We start from the raw sequence: 21,811 nt of genomic DNA, 5'->3' as shown, positions 1-21,811 counted from the left end.
AGAATTTGATTAAATTGATTCCTGCAATATATTCATCAGGATCAAGGTGGGTTTATTCTAAGAATGAAAGGTTGATAGTTAAATAAATACATACAGGAACACACTAACAAACTAAAAGAGAACCCCACTACATGTAGAAGTGTTTGATAAAATTCACCACCCATTTAGCAAACTAAAAATTTTAAGGAAATTTTATTGAGTAAAGTGCATCTACCTAAAACCTTCACTTTACTAGTAAAAGTTGAATGCTTTCCCTTTCTGATCAGGAAAAAGATAAGGATGCCTGTGATTTCTTTATTAAACACTGCCCAGGATGTCCTATCCAACATAAGGTAGCAAGGAAAAAGAGAGAGGAGAGGGGAAAGATTGGAAAGGAAGAAACAAAGCCGTCATTATTCACAGATATCACTGCACATATGAAAAATCCAAAAGATTTATAAATAAGCTACTTTAATTAATAAGAAGGTTTAGCAAGGTCTCTGAATTTAAAATAGCAATATATAAAAAAATTTATATATATCAGCAACAATTAGGAAATCAAAATTTAAGAAAGATGCCATTTACAATAGTATTAAAAATTAAGTGGCACATAAGGCCAAAGATAACAAAATCTTGCAAGTTTTCTAAAAAGAAAATAATATAAATTTACTTAGAGGCAAGTGAAGTAGACCTAAATAAATGGAAAGACATAACTGTTCATAGATTTAAAGATTCAATAGTGTAGAATTGTCAATTCTTCTTATATTGATCTATAGATTCAATGTTATTGTAATCAAAATCCCAAAAGTATTTTTGTAGAATATAACATTTCACATTTTATATTGAAGCACAAAGGGCCAAGAATAGTACAGCACTCATAAAAGAGGGTCAAGATAAGATGGCTTGCTTTACCAGATTTCAAGACCTCTCTATCACAGCATGCACAAAAATGAATTCCTAGCGGAACTGTGAAAGCTGTAACTATAAAACTTTTGGATAATATCCAGGAATTTCTTATAACTTCAAGTAGGGAAGAATTTCTCAATCAATAAATACCATGCACAAAGCAAAAAGGAAAAGACTGATCAGCTGAACTACCCAAACACTAAGACTTTTTGTATATCAAAATATACCAAAAGGAGGAGTCAAGAAATGGAAAATACACATGTAGCACAAATAAGCAACAGAGCTGGTACCTAAGTACTAAAAACTCAGAGGAATCAATAGAAAAAAAGACCTCAATTCCTCACAAAAGAAGTCCAAATGGACATTAAACATATGTATGTTGTTTAGTAATCAAGAGAATGCAAATTCAGACCTCAATAAGATACTACTATCATCTATCAGGTGAGTTAAAATTGAAAAGTTGGATAATATCAAGTGTGGCGAAAGTATGGAACTAGAACCCTCACCCTGCTGACAGGATATATATAAATAAAATGTACACACATACACCTTTGCACATTTATAAGAGTGTTCATAGTGGCATTATTTGTAACACCCACATCAGAAAGCATAGTTATTAGAATAAATAACACATATTGCGTATTTTTACACGATGGAATTCCACATAGTATACTACAGCTACACAAAATATACATTAAGTCGAAGGAAAAAAGCAAAACACAATGAACACATGATTCATTTACATAACATTTTTAACATTATATAAAGCTCAAAAATTGGCAAGACTAAATATTATCATTTAGAAATACATAAGCATTTATTGAAATTTGAGGGCTTTATATTTGATTAAAATTCGTAAATGTTCAATGTTTATTAAAAATGATGTGTATTCTCTTGTTTTCAAGGATTTTATACACATATAGACATAATATATAAATACACATGCATATATAAATGCAATGAGCACATGTATCTATGTTCTCAATGCTTCAATGTTGTTAATTTGTCTGCTTGATCTATTAATCTGAGAAAACTTACATTAAAAAAAATTCTCATTGTAATTATGGATGTCAGTTTTTCCTTTTAATCCTTTATTTTTGCTTTATATTTTTCCCGACTACGTAGTTAGTTGCAGGTTCATGACTGGAATATTTTCCTAGAGTATTTTTCTTTATGATATGATACGATGGCCCTATTCATGTCCTTCTTAATGCTATTCTATTTAAAGAATACTTTTTTTATTAAGTATTTATTTTTTGAGGAGGGAGGGAAGGAGAGAGAGAGAGAGAACACACGTGAGGGAGGGGTAGAGAGAGAGGGAGAGAGAGAGAATCCCAAGTAGTCTCCAGCTGTCAGCACTGAGCCTGATGCACAGCTTGATCTCGAGAACTGCAAGATCATGATTTCAGCCAAAATCAAGAGTCAGATGCCTAACCAGCTGAGCCACCCAAGTGCCCCCAAAATACTTTTGATAATGTTGCTACAGTTCTTTTGTTGGCATTGCTTAGAATTTGCCCAGTATGTCTGTCTCTTTATTTTCCCCACATCAGTTGTTTAGTTTTAACTGTTTTTTTTTAATATGTTTGTTTTTAATTGTCTTGGTAATTATGGGCTGGCCAGCTGATGAGGTAGCCATGTGCTTATATTAAGTAAAAGGTGTTAAAATTACACTATTATCCAGTAATCTAGCCTGAACCATCACAAATTTCATTCTGAAGTTGTCTCCAGAAAATCATCTCTCTGGGCATCAGGGCATCTAGTCTTGTCAAAACAAAGGACCAGTTTGTTTTTTTTATCTTAGAAAATTGGGCATTTTCAAGTTAAACAGTTTAAACAGATGCCATTGTTTATGTTTGTTTGTTTGTTTTAACGTGATTTCTGACTTGTGACCACTGGGGGGTTTTCTTCATTTTCTTATTCAAAGCTTCAAAGAAACATTTTCAAGCAAAATTTTCACATTTTGTAACTTTGTAAAAATGAGAGGGTTTACTAGAATTGGAGGAATTGAAAGAAGGTTGGATTAAATTAGAGCTGTGACTGGATGGGGGTGGGGCTGACTGAATTAGAATTTTGATGGTGCCTATAGAGCCTGATAGTCACAGGATTTTTCATTTAGTGATTCTTTCCTGAAAAGAAATCTTTCTCGGTCTTGGTGTATCTTCATTTCAAATCTATTTCCAGACTAGCAGAATGTTAAATTACTTTTCTCTCCTTTAAAATATAAAAGAGATTAAGGCAATAGCTTTTTATACCAAAATGTGATTTCTTTCCCTGTGAACTCACTCACTCAATCACTCATTCATTCATTCATCTATCCATCCATTCATTAATTCATTTGTAAAAAAATTGTGGGCATCTCTTGGTGCCAGGCACTGTTCTAGGTGCTTGGCTTACATCATTGGGATGAACAAAGATTCTGCCCTTGTAGAATTTATATACTGCATGGAATACATAGAGAAAGAAATAATAAACATAACTAAATTATATAGGATCATGTAAGAGGACATATGCTATGTAAAAAAGAAAAGGACAGCAGGATAAGGGAGATAAGGAGAACAGAAAGCTGGGGGACCAACGGGGAGGAGGGTTGCAACTTTCAATAGGACTGTCATGTTTGGGTGACCTCATTTAAACCTACACCTGAATAAGACAAGTGAGAGTGTTCTTGGCCAAGGAAATAGCTACTGCAAGGACCCTAAGGCAGGAGATATGATCACATAACACCAGGAAGGGATGTAGCCTAGAGAGACATGAGCAAGAGAGGAAATCAATTATGTAGGGGAGAGTCTTGTAGGTCACTGCGAGCACCTTTTATTTTTACTGTGAGAGAAATCAGGAGCCAATGCCTATTGTCTAGCTGGACCCCCTTTTCTCCCAATCCCATCCAATTGTCTTGTTAATTTGTCAAAATTATTGCCAATCTGATACTATAATGTGGTAATTATTAGTTTACTTTCATCTTCCTAATAGGGAGGTTGTGTGTCTTTTATGTTTATTGTTTCTTTGGAATTGCTATCTCTGAATGGCCTGTTTATATTCTTTGCCCATTTTTTTAATTGGGTCGTTTGTATTTTGTTATGTATAGTAGTAGTAACCTTTTATGTTATAGGTATTACAAAATTCACCTGTTAATCTAGCATTTATCTTTGACTTTGTTTTAAGCACCTTCTTTAATAAAATAAAATTTTTATATAGATAAAGTTTTACATTTACTCTTTGCACAGCTCTTAGGTGTTCTGCCTTGCTCAAAAGGTCTTTGCAAACCCTAGGTTGTGCAAATAGTCTCTTAAGGTTTCTTCTTAGATATTTATGGTTTCTTTTTTCCTTTTGGCTATTCAATTCAATAGGACATAGTATCTGTGTAAATTCTGAAGCTAGAACTCCACATTACATCCAGCCACAAGAGTCGGTTTTACAGTCATAGTTATTATGTAAAATATCCCTTACACATTGAATTAAAATACTGCCTTTGTCATATTAAAATGAAGGAGCATTGTTAAAGGTTAAGATCTACTACATATATCCAAAACCTGATAAGAATGATCTACAAGGAATGGATTGATTCATAGATTATGAGAGATAAGAAATACAGCAGGATGTCAGTTACAAAGAAGGTTGGAGGGATTAGGATCCAGACCACAAAGGAAGGGGGCTTAGGTCATCTCATGTCTACTAACCCATAGAGAGCTGAGGGTAATGGGCACAGTCATGGGCAGTTTGGTAGATCTGCTGGAGGGCACATGAGAAATCCTTGTTTAAGAGCTTTTGTTTTCGCAAGAAGTCAGAAGATCATCCATTCCTGGGAAAGAGGATGGGAAGGGAAAAGAGGGTGGAAAGGGTGTGTAGATTTGAAGAAAGAGGGGACTGTGGGAAATCATATCATTGCAGAGTGGAAAAATAAGCAATTAGAAGAGCATAAGAGGTTTGGCAGGCAGAATTCGAGGCACAACTGGATTTCTGTGGTAATGGGCTTAAAATGAGAACTCCTGGGAGGTTATACATGACTTTTGCCAGCAAAGGTAACTGATAAGGTATATTTTAAGTTTTTAGTAAACTTGCTTTTAGGTTTTTTTTTTTCTAATACTTTCAAACCACTTAAGTCAAAAGCTTTTCGTTTCATTTATCAGTACTTTAAAAACACTTAAGCAAACACTTTTTTAGTGTTTTCTAATTACTACTTTCAGACCATTTAGGTCAAAGCTTTTAACTCCATGGACTGATGATATTGTATGTGGGTGTTAATGGAATTACAGGGGTGGTTATTTAATCATGGTGATCCAAAGATTAGCCCATGGTGGTGGGCTAAGAGCAAAATGAATCAGGGTGATGGACTCAGGGCTGATAAGGGCAGCTGGGATATAGAAACCAGGGGTATTATCTATAATTGTGTCACCACCCTGTCATTGTTACTTCTTTCCTCCACTTCATAGTGCATCAATCATTCATTCATTCAACAAATACTTACTCAGCACCTATTATGTGCCAGGCACTGTTCTACATGCAGAGGATACACCAGTGAACAAGAGAGACAAGGTTCCTGCTTTCCTGGAACTTATGTTCTAATATAGGAAGATAGACAATAATAATAAAAATAATATTAATAATAATAATAGCTAACAATTTAGCAAGTACTGTTTGCTGAGACTGTTTTAAGCACTTTACAAGTATTACTTCATTTAATCCTTATCATAACAATAGGAGGTCAAGACTAGAATTATCCCCATTTTATATAATGGAAACTGAGGGCACAAAAAGGGAAAATAACTTTCCCTTTAGGGCAAGGCTAAACAGCTAGTCAAAGGCAGACCTGGAATTTAGCACCAAGATAGGCTATAGATCCCTTATCTCTTAACAACTCTGCTATACTGCCTCTCAGACAAAAAACAAGGCGAAAAAACAATGGCAGAATAAATTTGGCAGCATTTGGTACTACAAAAAAAATAAAGTAGGGCGATGTGACAGTATTTGCATGTTCGGGGCTTGGGGGTGACAAAGAAGATGTCAGGGAAAAGCCTCACTGACACAGTAACATCTGAGCAGAGACTTGAAGGATGTTAACAGTCGTCTTGGGGCACAGGCAACAGAGAAAACCTAGTACAAAGGAACCTTATCCTCGTTTGTGAAACAGAGACGCCCTGTTGGCTGTGGCTAAAGTTTAATATGTAAGAAGTGTCTGATTATGAGTGAAGTCAAGGAGCTAGGCAGGAACCAGACTCCACAAGGTCTCAGGTCACATTAAGGAATTTGACTTTTACTCTAAGTGCAGTGGATTTTTCTGCAGGAGAGTAACACGACCTGCTTTGTAATTTTCAAAGGTCACTCTCACTGCTATATGCAAAATTAACTGTACGTTGGACAAAAGTGAAAGCAAGAAGACGCATTAGGGAACAATTACAAATGTCGGTGAAAAATAGTGTCTTAGACTTAGGGTAGTGGCAGTGGACTGAAATGTGGGGTATCATTTTGGAAGTAAAATTGGCAAGTCTTGCAAATGAACTAAATGTGAAGGGTTTAGAAAAAGGAATTCAATTAGGATCCTCAAGATTTGGGTTTAATAACCTCATACATGGTAGCGTCCTTTACGGAGATGTGCAAAACTAGGGGAGAAACACCTCCATTAAGAACTAAGATCTTCATCTTGAACTTTATAAGGGGCTTTTTTTTTTCTTTTACTTTTTTTCATTTATAAGTTTCAAAGAAAGAGTTCCGAACATAAAGCTTTTTAATTGTTCAATTTAATGAGCTCTTTACATTTGAAACCAAGTTGGAGGAGCTGAATTTTCATTTGTTTAATAAATATTGAGTATCTACTGTGGCCAAAAACTATGTGAGGAGATACCAATATGGGCTAAGCAAACGAGAGCCCTGCTCCCAGAGTGCTTCTTGGGAAAGGGAGGAAAGACGACTGGTGAGGTTCCCCCCCCCCCCCCCCCCCCCGCCCCGTTCGTTGTCTCATTAAAAGTTCACCTAACGCTTGAGTAGCCATCTTATAACTGCATCTCGAGCTTCTGGCAGTTGGGCCCACCGTTCTAAACGCTCGTAATCGGGTTCATAAATGGATCTCGAATAGTGACATCTCCCCTCCCACTAGAACTTAGACTTTTCTAAAAAATAGAAATTTTAACAAACAATACGAATACAACCTTTGCTTTTGAAGACTAATATTTTTGCAGGAATGGTACCTTTATAAAGATCGTGGTTGCCCCCGTACATATTTGTTCTTTCTTCATGTCCAATTAAATGAAAACACTAGTTTTTCCGTAGCCCAACTCTCTAGGCTTGTTGGGTCTAGCTCAGGAGAGAGGAAGCTGGAGCCGTTGGATTTAAACAGTTTGGTGTAATCCTTCTCTACGCTCTCTCTCGCTAGCCGGGGACGTGGTGTCGGCTACCCGGGGCTTTCCGTCCACGCAGCACCGGAATGAAGGAGTCTGGGAGGGGGTCGGGGAAGGGAAAGACGGAAGAGACATTAAGTAATTGGTTCTCGAAGGTATAAAATGATGTTTAGGGTCTACCCTAAAGCACTGATTTCAAACGCCCGCCCCCTGGGCCGTTTCGGCCCCGCCCCTTTCTGTCGTCACGCCGACTTCCACCTTGCCTGCTGCGGATTGGTCTCCGCCTCCGCCTCTAAACTGCGACTAAAGAGCTTAGGGTTTGCTTCCGGGTCTTGGGCCCTGGCTTTGGGCGCAGAGGCTCCTGGGAGGTACGAGTCGTAATGGTGTCTGTATGATTTCCGGAGGCTGCAGCATTAGACCCCGGCCGACGTGAGCGGCAGGAGGGTGGCAGGTCGTCTCTGTTGTCCGAGAGGGGCGGGAAAGGGTGGTTGCGGCCGGAGTCGGCAGTAGAGAACCGGGCGCGGGCGGAGGAGGCCGCGGAGCAGCGGGCGGTGGTAGAGCCCGGCGAATCCCAGGCCGGCCGCGGAGCGCGCAGCGTGAAGGCAGCTTTGCAGACGGCGTTAAATAGGGTCCACGCCCCTCCAACCCCCCCAACCCCCTGCGAGTCGGGCCTTGGGTGAAGAGTCAGCGAGTTTCTGGTAACAGCCTGAAGGCGAGCCCCCGGGCGGTGGGAGCGACGATGATCCGGGGGTGTGTGGGAGGCGGCGGCGCCCCCAGCGGCAGACAATCCAGTTTCTCCCTTTGCATTCATTCCTTTTCCCTTTTTGAAAATCTGAAACAGTATACCGGTTCCCCCAGCGTCCCCACACTCATGATTTTCGGACCCTTAACGGGGCTTTAGGAGCCACATCTGCCAGGCACCACTCTTGGCAGCTCAAAACCAAAACTAACGCAAGGAATGGGTCCCGGAGTTTTGCTTATCAGAATCCTTTGGGGGGGGGGGGGGTGTCCTGTCTTGAGCTTTGTAACCTACAAAAGATCTGACTTACAACGGTGGCTGTAGGAGAAAATTGGATCAACAAAAGGTTGTCAGAGAATTTTGCCCACGTAACCGTCATTCAATTTTAGCACACGTTTCCCCAGAACACTCACTAACTTTGACAGTGATTTTAAAGTAATTTTTGTTCTTGTCGTCACTAGCCTATTTTCTGTTGTACGAGGTTTAGTTAGGGTGTCTGGTGGAGTAATGTTGAGTTGAGAATTTTTAAAACTTAATCGTGGCAGTGCTAAATTTCACAAGACTTTGACATTTCAATTCTCATATAATAATCCTTTGAGGGATATCTAGCCCATTTCACAGAAACCTAAGCCCGGTGACTTGCCCAAGGTCACAGAGACAGGAGAACAGAAACACAAACTCAGATCTTCATGAGAGATTTTTTGCACTAAGAGCTGCCTAAGAAGCTGTATTCCTTATACACCCTGAGCTTCATCATTTGTTTTCTTCAAAACTTTTGTTTGAGATTCTTTAGGTAAATTTTGGAGAATGAGTTTTGGAAATTATTTCACAAGGATGGATATTTATGAATACTTTATGCAATGAGAGTTTATCATATTGGAATTAACTGGATACTGTTTTTCTTTAAAGCATAAAAGATGACAACAGCAGCTAGGCCAACTTTTGAACCTGCAAGAGGGGGGAGAGGAAAAGGAGAAGGTGATTTGAGCCAACTCTCAAAGCAGTATTCAAGTAGAGACCTACCTTCTCATACAAAGATAAAATATAGGTAACGAAGACTTTTCATTTTCTTGTTCAGAAAACAAGACTAAAAATGTTAAATGGCATGGTCATGAGACTGTAGCATGTTTGAGGATTGATCGCTTAAGTCATCTATTTTCATAGGCGTAGAATGCAATAGAGTATTTGACATTAACATTATGCTCTGATTATAATGCACTACTGTATATTACTGATGCAGAAATTGCTGTTAACTGGGAATTTCCATATGTAGGTGGCACAGTAATAGTTACCTCAGAGGGCCTGTGCACGGTCTACACTAATCATTATGAGATTAAATGTGTCACGGTAATGAGCCCTGAGATGACATGGCTAACAAAAAGTAAAGACATTTTAATTCATCTGCAGCCTTATGGGAAAATATGTGTGACTCACTTTGTGCTTTTTGAAATATTGGAAACATCACAAGGATGTAACTTGTATCCATGTTGAGTAAGTAACATTTTTTCCCTCATTTGTTTCTCCTTTAGACAAACCACTCAGGATGCCCCTGAAGAGGTTCGCAACCGTGACTTCAGGAGAGAGCTGGAGGAGAGAGAGCGAGCTGCCGCCAGAGAAAAAAATAGAGATCGTCCAACACGAGGTACTAACACTACCCCCAGACATTTGTCTCCTGAAATTAGGTCAATAACGGTTTTTATTTCATGTTCTAATTGGAACTGATCAGTATTTTGTTTGCCTTTAAAATATTGGTGTGAACAGTTTAAAATATTGTTTGCTTTAAGACATCAGTAACACTTTCTTAAGCGATTAGATTAGCGCTGATGAGGTTGGGTTCTAATTCCATCTGTGCTTCTGTGGTAGAAGGAACAGGATGACCTGGGGATATCTAGCAGCTGTTGTTTCAGTTCACATAAAGGTGTTTTGTTTTTTTTTTTAATCTTTTTTTTTTTTTTTTTTTTTTAATTTTTTTTTTCAACCTTTATTTATTTTTGGGACAGAGAGAGTCAGAGCATGAACGGGGGAGGGGCAGAGAGAGAGGGAGACACAGAATCGGAAACAGGCTCCAGGCTCTGAGCCGTCAGCCCAGAGCCTGACGCGGGGCTCGAACTCCCGGACCGCGAGATCGTGACCTGGCTGAAGTCGGACACTTAACCGACTGCGCCACCCAGGCGCCCCTTTAATCTTTTTTTTTAATGTTTATTTATTTTTTGAGAGAGAGACAGAGCTCGAGAGGGGAAGGGCCAGGGAGAGAGGGAGACACAGAATCCGAAGCAGGCTCCAGGCTACGAGCTGTCAGCACAGAGCCCGATGCAGGGCTCGAACTCAGAAATCGCGAGATCGTGACCTGAGCTGAAGTCGGACGCTTAACCGACTGAGCCACCCAGGCGCCCCTCACATAAAGGTTTTTACTGTTGAGAATAGCCACACTCCTTGAGCCCCATAAGTTTCTGTCTGTGAGGGTCTCTTAGTTTTGTCGCTAGTTTTTGGCAGGCATTTACAGGCGTCAGTTACAGTAGCTTTTTTATATTTTCAGTATATGTAAACTATTTCTTCAATTTCCCAAGAGAGGCTATATAGTTCTCCTATTCAAATCAATACTTTCATTAATTCATTCAACAAATACTTAACCAAGGGCACATTCCAGGCACTGTGGTTCCTGTAAGCTCTTTGTGCCCACACGTCCCTAAAATGTTACAAGAAATGCAGTGTTTATTTTAGTAAGCTAAATGATGTTTGTTTTCCCCCAGAACATACAACCTCCTCATCAGTGTCAAAGAAACCTCGGTTAGACCAGATTCCTGCTGCCAACCTTGATGCAGATGATCCTCTAACAGATGTATGTTTTATTTCCTCCATTGATCTCCACGTGATATTTTTTTTATCTTGTTTTCTGAAATGCTTTTTTTTGTTTTTTGACTTTGAGAAGTGACCTGTATTTATTTACTTCCTGTTATTCACATGTGGCCCTGACATCAGTGTTAAGCTTTATGGTTGATTTTTAAGTTTATTTATTTATTTTGAGAGAGTGAGAGCGTGAGCAGGGGAGAGGCAGAAAGAGAGAGGGAGGATCCCAAGCAGGCTCCGCGCAGAGCTGGACACGGGGCTTGGTCTCACGAACCGTGAGATCATGACCTGAGCCAAAATCAGGAGTTGGACACTTAACCGATTGATCCACCCAGGCGCCCCATGGTTGATTCTTAAACAAAAAGTATTAATCACAAGAGTAATCAAACTTCAAGGGCAAGTTTGATCTCCAGAGAACCACATAAGGAAGTGTTCTATTAAAGAATAAGCTTCCCTAAAAAAGAACTCTCTGTACTAAATCCTGGAGGTTGACCATGTTTTCTGTACCCCCAGAGGGCATTCCTCATCCTAGGGTGTCTGTCAGCACCCCCAAGAGTTGAACCCAGGGGCCTTTCCACATTAGATATCAAAGGTGCCCTCTCTAGATGTGCACTTCAACTTAATGGCTTCCTCTGCTTAGGAAGGGAAGCGATCTAAGTGGAAGGTTTTTAGAATTAGTGCTTCAGTTAACATTAAAATTCAGTGGGGCCCTGTAGTCTGTAATTAACTTGCAAGTTTCTACATACAGTGGGAAAACATGAGTGGCCTTTCGTGGGGAGCATCAAACTAAATGTATATGTCAACAATTAATTCCAGACCTGACAGACTGAATTCAGTAGTGAACTCAGTAATTAAATAAAGGAAACCCAATTTTAAATGGGATTTAATAACTATTTGTTTGAAATTATTCTGAGAATGTAGCACCCTTTTTTGTACTTTTGATTATCCTTACTTCCTAGCTTAAAAGTTGTTTTGAGCTAATAAAATTATTTGACTCTCAGGGTGATACACCGTGTACATATGTACTGCGTATATCAGTGTAGTATTTCTTCTCTGATTTTAGAACTATTTTCATATGTAAAATCTCTTTTGACCCTGTAAATTTGAAAGATATTTTGTTACCCTATTTGAAGTTACAATCTCAGACATATGAGGGACATTTTAGTAAGTATTCTGTAAGCTTGTTTGTGGGGTTTTATTTTATTTTTTGGTTGCTTGTTGATTTTAATTATATTTAAGTACATTTATCTTCCCCAACGGGAAACTGACCGCTGCCCCAGAGATTTGATAAGTGTGATTTTTATGGAAAAATAAATGAATAATGTGCATTTTCTTTCCAATCTCCTGGGCCGTTGTCATTCTTTTTCAGGAGGAAGATGAAGATGAAGATTTTGAAGAGGAGAGTGATGATGATGATACTGCAGCTCTTCTTGCAGAGCTAGAAAAAATTAAAAAAGAAAGAGCTGAAGAGCAGGCCAGGAAGGTAAAATGGAAATACTAAATATTTACATCTTTCTCCATCTTCTGTGCTAAACTAGAAATATTTTTTGATGTAAGTAATATCATCTTGTATTAGAAATCGTGCCATGTCTAGATATTACAGCACTTGTAGGTCTACAAGTCCTATTATTTTTATGACATCCTAACTTCCTTGGTTGTGTTAAAAATTCTTTCCAGGGGCGCCTGGGTGGCTCAGTCGGTTGAGCATCTGACTTCGGCTCAGGTCATGATCTCACAGTCTGTGAGTTTGAGCCCCGCATCGGGCTCTGTGCTGATGGCTCAGAGCCTGGAGCCTGCTTCCGATTCTGTGTCTCCCACTCTCTCTGCCCCTTCCCTGCTCATGCCCTGTCTTTCTCTGTCTCAAAAATAAAAAAATTAAAAAAATTAAAAAAAAATTCTTTCCAAATAGCTCAGACATGCCTAATAATACTACCAGTTTGCTCTTCGTTCACATACTTGTTCATATGTTCAACAGACATTGAGTCATTGTCCATTAAGTGTCAGAGGAATCAAAGTTGAATACGATATGTAATCATGGCCTACCGAGAACCCATGGATATAATGAGGCTATCTTTGTCTCCTCTTTGCAGCCTTCTTTCCAGGCATATGTTGATATAGTCTGTCAATAGGTTTTATATAACTTAGGGCAATTTACCTAACTTCTGGGTCCCCATATTCTCTCCATTTATACAGTGAAAGAAAAGAATGTCTGTCTCAGTGAGAGTTACAAGGATTACATAGGATCCATAGTACATACTTTTTTTTTTATTTTTTTTTTACATTTTATTTATTTTTGAGAGAGAGAGAGAGAGAGAGACCGAGCACAAGTGGGGGAGGGGCAGAGAGAGAGGGAGACACAAAATCCGAAGCAGGCTCCAGGCTCCAAGCTGTCAGCACAGAGCCTGATGTGGGGCTCGAACCTACGAACCGTGAGATCATGACCTGGGCCAAAGTCCATTGCTTAACCGACTGAGTCACCCAGGCGCCCCCATAGTACATACTTGTAAACTTTGCATGAATTGGCCATAGTAATAAAAATAAGACAAGAAACAGGTGAGCTCGAACAGGTCACAGCTTTAGTGGTTCACAAGCCAGCGCTAAAGGAGTTTGGACTCGGGTTTTGAAGGCCATGAGGAGCTAGTTGATTTCAGCAGGAGATTGATAAGGTTGGATATGCATTTTATTTTTTTGTTTATTTTATTATGAAATATTTCAGTAACACCGGGAAACATGAATAATAAAATTATTGGATACGCAGTTTGGAAAGATTACTCTGGCAGAGGTATGGAGGTTGTATTGAGACAACTGATTGAGGAGGCTGTTCCAGTAATCCTCACATGCAATTATGATCATTTTGCATAATAGGAATTGGAATTGAGAGACGCAAGTAGATGCTGATAGAGCTGTCGAGGAAGAAAAATTGACCAGATAAAGTGGCTGATTAGATGTGGCAGCCACGATGACCCCCCAGTTTCTGGGGAGATGTTGCTGCCAGTCACTAATACAGGGGATGGCAGAAGGATGAGCGTGTTTAGACGGAGAGAAAAGAGATGACGAACTCTGGAACAGGTTGAATTTGATTCATTACGAGACATTCAGGTGAAGATATCTGCTTCCACTTTCAAACAAAACAACTCAGCTTTTTTTAATGAGCCTCTCTCTGTGCAAGCTTGAACCAAGCTTGAACCAAGAATTTGTTGTGTTTAAAGGGGGGAAAAAGACTGACATGGGTTCATGTGAGGAGTCTAGGGAAGTAGAACATTGCTGGATTTCAAATTGGAAGAAGAATTTTTTTTTTTTTTTTTTAACATTTATTTATTTTTGAGACAGAGAGAGAGCATGAACAGGGAAGGGTCAGAGAAAGAGGGAGACACAGAATCTGAAACAGGCTCCAGGCTCTGAGCCGTCAGCACAGAGCCCGACGCGGGGCTCAAACTCACGGACCGTGAGATCATGACCTGAGCTGAAGTCGGACGCTTAACCGACTGAGCCACCCAGGCGCCCCGGAAGAAGAATATTTTAAGGATAGTTCTCATCAAAGTTTGGCATAATTCCCATAATAGCCTATAATTGTATCTAATTTTTAAAAATCAAAGAATTATAAGAACTTTCCTGATATCACTTGCACACCACTAGAGGGCAGTTGTTCTATTCCAGAATCTTTCAGCTTGCCTAACAGCTCTAGATATGTAAAGAGACATAGAATTCAAATGCATTTGGTTGACCTTTAGGAAAGATAAAGTGTATTTCATTTCATTTCTTTTTTTAACGTTTGTTTATTTTTGAGAGAGAGACAGAAACAGAATGCGAGCTAGGGGAGGGGCAGAGAGGGAGGGAGACACAGAATCCGAAGCAGACTCCAGGCTCCGAGCTGTCAGCACAGAGCCCCACACAGGGCTCGAACTCACGAGCTGTGAGATCATGACCTGAGCTGAAGTCGGACGCTTAACCAACTGAGCCACCCAGGCGCCCCAAGAATAAACATTTTAGACAAAGATCTTGGAATTTTGTGGGGCTCATCTACTGTCTTTGTACAAAAATGTATTGATGTTTCTTGGGATTGAATGACAGTTATTTCTTTTTTTCCTGTTTGCCTGTCTGGTTTTCTAGTGGCTGGTTTTTGAGGTGTCCCAAAATAACATTTTCAAACCAGTCACCCTATGTCAGGGGCTAGGAAGCTTTCTGTAAAGGGCCCGATGGTAAATATTTCAGGACATTTCAGGCTTGCAGACCATGCAGTCTCTAGTGCTCTCTGTAGCACAGAAGCCACTGCAAACAATACCAAAATGAATGAGGTTGACTATCCATGTTCCAGTAACATTTTATTTATAAAAACGGAGCAGTTTGGATTTGATATGCAGGCTGTTACTCATTATTAACCTATGTTTGGGAACCATAATGTGCCTGGTACTTGAGTATGGAAAGGGTGGGCACCTTTGTTCCAGTGCTGTGTTTGGCAATCAGCCAGGACTCTGAAAGAAAAAATAATGCAGATATAAAATGGCCAGAACTTTATCATATCACATGCATTATTATTATAAGTTGGATACATTGTATATTTGAGCTCTTATTTTTATAGCATCTCAGAGAAATATCTTTTCACTTTCAGCATTGATATAATTTGTTAAAAATACATAGTTTTTAGAAAGCTGTCTGCTCTTAATCTATGATGGATGCTCTTAATTTTGTTTGCTTAAGGTCTGAAAGTGACCTAAAGTAATTTCCCTGTTTATTTCCCTGAAAGTTGCATCTTGTCACTTCCCAGTTATTTGGCCTCTTAAAAATGAAATCTGTCGTTCACACTTGGATATTAAAATGAAATAATCATTAGCCTGTATGAAAAATTAGGTTATTTTTTAAAGTGATATAAAACACTATTAGGTTCATTTTAAATTGAAAGTCTCTTTTTCCTTGATCAATTTTTGTCATCCCTAAAATCCAATAAAGTGGGATTTATCTTTGGTTTAAAATAGCCTGAACAGATAGATCAGCAGTTACTATCGCTAAGAATTCTAGGCATTTTATATTTTTAAGAATGAAACAGGCGGATTTGGGTTTAAAGAGGTTAATGCTAAATTAAAAGTGAAGAAGGACGAGCTTGTAGCTGATGAAGAATGAGAGGTGTAAAAATGGAGAGTTAGTAACAATAAATGATAAGAACAAAATGGAAAAACCTGCGGTGAATTAGTAGAAATGCACGTTAACTGAATATAAGATTTTACATGATAGTTTGTTTTATTTTAGGAGCTACTTCTTGGTTAATAATAACTTGTCACTAATCCTGGAGCTGCAAGTTTACATTGTTAATAGTTCAAAATAAAATTATTTTTTAATTGTGGTTATATATAGCCCGTCTTTAAAAATAAAGGTAATAGTTTTGCTAAATGTGTCTTTTTGATGTTTAATATATTCTGAAATTATTAGAATATATTTATTGATGTATTCTCTTAGAATGAGTGATGAATTTTGTATGTACTTCAAGAAAGAAAATAGGTTTAAATATGCATTCTAGAATTTCAGAGTCGGACTAATGAATGTATGATGACAAGCATGAAATATTTATAGTAAAAAAGCCAAATTGTTTGGATTAAGTGAGACTTTTCTGGTATATCTTATATCTTTTAAAAAAAAAAAAAAGGTTACCTTGATTCTTACTCCAGCTCCCTCATAAAAATCCTAACAGTCTTTTAAAATAGGAGTTATGCAAGAAGATTGATCCCAGAATTAATGTAAATAAATGAGCCCTCCTCTGTCATTGACAGGAACAAGAACAAAAAGCTGAAGAAGAAAGAATACGTATGGAAAACATATTGAGTGGAAACCCTCTCCTTAATCTCACTGGCCCATCCCAGCCTCAGGCCAACTTCAAAGTTAAAAGAAGGTACTTTACACTAATGAGTTGGATATATATTGCAGATTGGGAGTTTTATACCAAGCTATATTATGTGAAGCCTCTAAAAACCCCTTTTTCACTGGTCATCTTCTCCGTCAGATATTAGAATGACAGAAGGAGAAGGAATGAACATGTACTAACTTTCAGTAGATATTTCTGATAACTAGCTGTGTACCAAATACTGTTGTTTTTTAATTTTTTTAGTGTTTGTTTATTTTTGAGAGAGAGACAGAGTTCAAGCTGGGGAGGGGCAGAGAGAAAGGGAGACACAGAATTCGAAGCAGGCTCCAGGCTCTGAGGTGTCAGCACCGAGCCCGCTGCAGGACTTGAACTCACGAGCCGTGAGATCACGACCTGAGCTGAAGTCGGCTGCTTAACCAACTGAGCCACCCAGGCGCCCCCAGATACTGTTCCAAGCGCTAGGGATGGAGCAGTACATTGAGCCGTTGGCCCTACAGAGGTTACATTTTACATCTGTGTGGGAAGAGTCCCGAGCTCACCCTTCACATTCAGAGGCTCACCAGAAGGACACAGAGGACTCTGCATATAGTTGTCCTCGTACTAACAGAGCCACAGCCAGGTCATAAGGGGGAAAGCTACAGGAGGAATCCATGTGCACACTTCCTCATGCTCTGTCCCTCTTCTGAGGGTCACCCAGAATATTCTTTACTCTAGCAGTGACAGGTGGACATGGGCCAGCACATGAGCCTTACTGGTTATACCCCAGTAGTTTCTTCTTTTGTTGCCATAAAATGCACATACTGTAGTGGATGATTACTAAGTGGTAACTGATCAAAGAGCATAAAATCTGGTAATCCGAACTATAGTAAATTGAGCAGTTATTATCATCTAGAACCATCTACAGTAACCAGGGTAATACCAGGGCTGCCTCTTTGTTTCAGACCTGAAAACATTAAATATTTATGCAATTAAGCCGGTGTATTTCTGCTTTTTCACTCAGAGCTTCTCATACAGGAGAAGTCATAAGAATGTATGTTCTAAATAGGAATTGCCTTTCCTGCTGTGATAAAGCAAAATTACAACCTATTAAGAATTACTTTATTCTTTTGGGTGTAATTGCTGCATCAGATGATGTATATGTTGAGCATATTTGTGGGTAATGACTAAGCTTTGCAACTCACTTTTTCATGTCTCCTGATACAGACATGTAAGCGTTCTGTTTGCTTTTTTCCTTTAGGTGGGATGATGATGTTGTTTTCAAGAACTGTGCAAAAGGTGTAGATGATCAGAAGAAAGACAAAAGATTTGTAAATGATACACTGCGATCTGAATTTCACAAAAAGTTCATGGAGAAATATATTAAATAGTACAGTTTTATGTGCTTAATTAAAGACTGTAAAATGTAAACGATCATTCTGACTTTGTTCTGTTTTCTCTTTCCCCATCTACATTATGCATAGGCTTCCCTAATTTTAAGTTCCAAAATATACTCTCCTTTATGGATCCATTATTTGATAAGGACTTGGGAATTGGTTTAACCTAGTTTCCGTTCTTGGAATATTTCCAGTCATATGTTTTCCTTTTAATATGGGAAAGGGAGCCTTCTTATAATAAATATTTTGAAAAATCTATATAACCAAATCTGTGTCCCCAACTTTTTTGTTGAAATGTATGCAGCTTTTAAAACATTGCATATTTTGTTTTGTGAATTGTATTTCTTCGTGCATTAATTTTTTCTCCTCATTTCTTTGACATTGATTTAAGGTCAGTTAATGTGTAATGTCTTCTCTGCTTTTTTAAAAGCGTGATGGAAGATGAAAAGAATTCTGTTTTGGCCCACATGTTGGTATAGAAGAGTGTCCTCAACCTCTAAGCTCCCTGAGTGTGTGTCTGAGGGTGCATGGGGTATCTTTCGCTTCTGCAAGCACTCCTTTCTTTTTCTCTTGGCCCAAAACAGCTCCTTAAGCATGCCCAGTAAGCATGTGGCACTCACCTGTGTTTTCCTGGATACTCAACGGCCATGTCTCTTTTGAATGAGATAGAGTTTGCACACTGATCGACTTTAGGATGCAGAGCGTAGGAAAGTTCTAAGCAGCAAACAGTACATGAAATAAAACCTTTGGAAATAGGATTTTGTTTGTTTGTTTGTTACCTTCGAGGATATGCACGTGGAAAGTGGGAACGTCTCTACACAGCTGGGAAGTTAAGTTTCCCTAAGCCTGGGCTCTGATTTAAGGGTGTCACTTTGGTGGAAAAATTGGGATCAGAAATGGAGCCATTTACAGAGACTCCGTCCTAAGATTTCTCAGTTGTAACTGATAGCTTGATAAGGTTAAAGATAAAACTTAGAAAGCAAAAATAACATGCTTTTATCACTGACTATTTATTCCAACCCTTTGAGAGCATATTCACTACTCCAGCATTTCCCCAGTGGAAGCTTGGACACGGGTTGTATGTAGCCCGAGCCAGGAGTAAAGCTGGAAATGGGGCCCAGGTTTCCACATTCATGCTCTGCATTTTTTTTCCAGTTGATCTATTTACACAAAATTTTGAATACTTCAATTAGTGGTTTTTTTTAAACCTTTTATTAATATTTAAAGCCCTATGTTTAAAATATCACCAGCTTTACAATTTACAAAGTGCCTTTACATTCATTTTCAAGTTTCTAAATAGCACCACTGTTACATACGAAGGAAGTCCCGGGGGCTTCCAAATGAAGATGAAACTTAGGCCAAATGGCTGCATCAAAGGTAATACAGGTATGAATGCCTTCAAACTACATGAAAATGTGCTTTTAGATGTGATGTGAAAGACCTTAGATTCCCAAAACTAGTCTTGGGACTCTGGGCAAAGTGAAGGAAAAGAGGTGGGGGGCACTAAATCATAAAAAGCTTTTAATTTTTTAGCATCTGAAAGGCGGATCGCGCACTGGGGCTGATGTAGGTGCACCCTTACCACAGCCTGCGCTGACTTCAGATTCCCTGTTTGGTTCAGGAAGAATCCAAGTAAAGGTCATTTCGATGTTTTCATTCCCCTTTTGACTATAGTTTTCCAGCGTAAAACAGGTTGTGTAACCTGAGTCGGATGCAAGAAACCTAATGTTCCGGTGTCAGCTCTCAGATTTACAGAGCAGGGAACAGTCTTCTTAGTTCTGATGCCTTGCAATCTTGGAAAACATTGGAGGGACCTTTTATCCCTCTGAGGGCCCATGCTGAGTGCGGACCAGGGCTTTGAAGCCAGATGGACCTAGACGTGAAGCCCGGGTCTGTCACTTCAGGCTTTGACATGGTATTCACGAAGGTTGCTTGTACTGCGTTCATTTAATAGACACCGCTCCCTGTGAAAGGTAGGCATTATTTTCCCTGTTCTATAGACAAGGAAATTGAAGTTTATAAGAGAAGTGTAAAAGCAAAGTCCTAAACCTTTAAGGGGGTAGGGGCGAGATGCCAACCTAGAACGGTCTTTATTCTTAAAGCCCATCCTCTTAATTACTAGGCTCGACTGCCTCTTCATGTTAATTAGTCCCAACTTTCCTCACCTACGAAACAATAGCAGTGAGACAGTCATAAGGGAGTTTGGTGGGAACTGAGTAATACTCTGAGGTGTAGGTATCTGGCAGGTACATAGTAGGGATGTCTTACATGTTGTCTATGCTGGCATACAGCAGGGGTCGCTAAAACTTAGAAAGTCTATTGTTCTATTCATGGTCTCACTTTGAATTAAGAGACTCCCTAACTCATCAGAGCTTGGGTTGGGCAAGAGATATGGTAATTGCTTTTGCTTGGTTGCTAGGATCAGAAAACTAGTGACAGACACTCCAGTGGAATAGAGGCTTATCTTAAGAATACTTAAGGACACCTGGGTAGCCCAGTTGGTCAAGCGTCGGACATTGGCTCAGGTCATGATCTCACCATTCGTGAGTTCAAGCCCCGCGTTGGGCTCTGTGCTGATGGCTCAGAGCCTGGAGCCTGCTTCGGATTCTGTGTCTCCTTCTCTCCCTCTTCCCCTTTCCTGCTCTCTCTCTCTGTCTCTCAAAAATAGCTAAACATTAAAAAAAAAAAAAAAGAATAATGAAAAGTCACCTCCTCTGCTCAGCTCTGACTCTACCTCTGTCAATTCATGTGCCCCACTTCCTTAGCAAGACTAAATTTCTGCACCAAAATACTAGAGGCCGTTCATTCATGCTCCTGGCTTCGCAGGAGCAGGCCCTCCTGGGTCCGTGTCCCCTGGAGACTGGAAGCACCAGCACCAGGGAGCGGGAGTGGGGTGGGGTGTGCCCTGTCTCTGAGACGGCTACTTAGGAGGACTCCTTAGACGATACCATTCTGAGGAGAGGAGGGTGGAGCAAGAGAGAGGAGGTCAGCCGGCCTTTCTGATGACCCACGTGTTAACCCAACCCCTCTTCACGGGGCAAAGTCTTTGGAACATGGAAGACAGGACCGGCCTTGGGCTCCCCCTTCGATGAATGTTGGGTGCCATTTTGTTTGTGGTATTGTGGGGAGGTGGCTCTCACACCTTCTCTAAATCACACTCCCGTAGAGGCCCCTGCTACATCTTAGCCATAGGGATCTTTCTATATCAAAACTGTTTTAGGTGTTTTTCTTCGTTTGAGAATGTTGGGCTCTCGCCTGGCCTAGCTGTCAGAGGCACATGAGGAGGGGGAGGAAGGGGAGGGAGAAATCTGTCATGTTCACTCTCCCAAGAGGGGCATCTGCCCTGTTCTCTCTCCAGGGTGATCTTTTCATCTAACCATACTTTTGAGCCGCCTCTCTTTTGAGAAACAGGCAAAGAAATAGCTCTTAAAGGCCCCAGACTAATTGGAAGCAGCCCTCCCGGAGCTCAGCCATCTCTGTATGTGCCAGAGTCCGGGGAAGAAGGTAAGAGGAGCAGGTGCTTCAATAACCTTTTGACTTCAGAAGAAGGGCTCTAATGCATCCTGGGATTTCCTCAACACACACCTGTCCTTGAAAGTCTAACTCCTTGGGGCGCCTGAGTGGCTCAGTCGGTTAAGCGTCCAACTCTTGATCTCGATTCAGGTTTGTGGGTTCGAGTTCTGCATCGGGCCCCCTGCCGATGGTGCTGAGATACTGTCTCCCTCTCTCTCTGCCCCTCCCCTGCTCGCTGTCTATGTCTCTCCCTCAACATAAATAAATA

The 21,811-nt window shown here is 39.9% G+C and overlaps 2 protein-coding genes across 8 annotated transcripts in view; one reads left to right on the top strand and one right to left on the bottom strand.

Annotated features, from left to right (window-relative positions):
* KDM4D (lysine demethylase 4D) overlaps nt 1-7,682 on the bottom strand; it is a 34,555-nt gene extending 26,873 nt beyond the window's left edge. Inside the window, exons 1-2 of one of the 3 annotated variants that reach the window (XM_086678604.1) lie at nt 7,029-7,682; nt 5,351-5,444 (exon numbers count right to left, since the gene is read on the bottom strand). The gene's annotated coding sequence lies outside the window, so the exon portion shown is untranslated. The remainder of the gene's footprint in view (nt 1-5,350; nt 5,445-7,028) is intronic. The other 2 variants (XM_086678603.1, XM_086678606.1) reach the window with 2 other exon arrangements.
* On the top strand, nt 7,498-18,788 carry CWC15 (CWC15 spliceosome associated protein). 5 transcript variants are annotated; one of them, XM_025928375.2, is made up of 7 exons: nt 7,498-7,585; nt 8,866-9,004; nt 9,486-9,598; nt 10,707-10,795; nt 12,173-12,286; nt 16,566-16,684; nt 17,895-18,788. In XM_025928375.2, the coding sequence occupies exons 2-7, from the start codon at nt 8,874-8,876 to the stop codon at nt 18,022-18,024; spliced, it is 696 nt and encodes a 231-aa protein (XP_025784160.1). In that variant the 5' UTR covers nt 7,498-7,585; nt 8,866-8,873; the 3' UTR covers nt 18,025-18,788. The 5 variants fall into 5 exon arrangements, with proteins under 5 accessions (XP_025784160.1, XP_025784159.1, XP_025784158.1 ...); XM_025928374.2 differs by having other exon boundaries at nt 7,512-7,646; XM_025928373.2 differs by having other exon boundaries at nt 7,521-7,668.
* Nucleotides 18,789-21,811: the final 3,023 nt, after the last annotated feature.

This window comes from Puma concolor, chromosome D1, assembly GCF_028749965.1.
Source record: "Puma concolor isolate L17-30 chromosome D1, mPumCon1.1.hap2, whole genome shotgun sequence".
Lineage (NCBI taxonomy): Eukaryota > Metazoa > Chordata > Mammalia > Carnivora > Felidae > Puma > Puma concolor.
Note: the sequence above shows the minus strand (reverse complement) of the source record. Positions and strands in the feature narration are given on the sequence as shown.

Bases quoted from the DNA above. Each gene is read 5' to 3' on its own strand.
- CWC15 (XM_025928375.2), top strand. From the start codon at position 8,874: ATGACAACAGCAGCTAGGCCAACTTTTGAACCTGCAAGAGGGGGGAGA. The intron at 9,599-10,706 runs GTACTAACACTA...GTTTTCCCCCAG, and splicing joins TAGAGATCGTCCAACACGAG to AACATACAACCTCCTCATCA. The intron at 10,796-12,172 runs GTATGTTTTATT...ATTCTTTTTCAG, and splicing joins CAGATGATCCTCTAACAGAT to GAGGAAGATGAAGATGAAGA.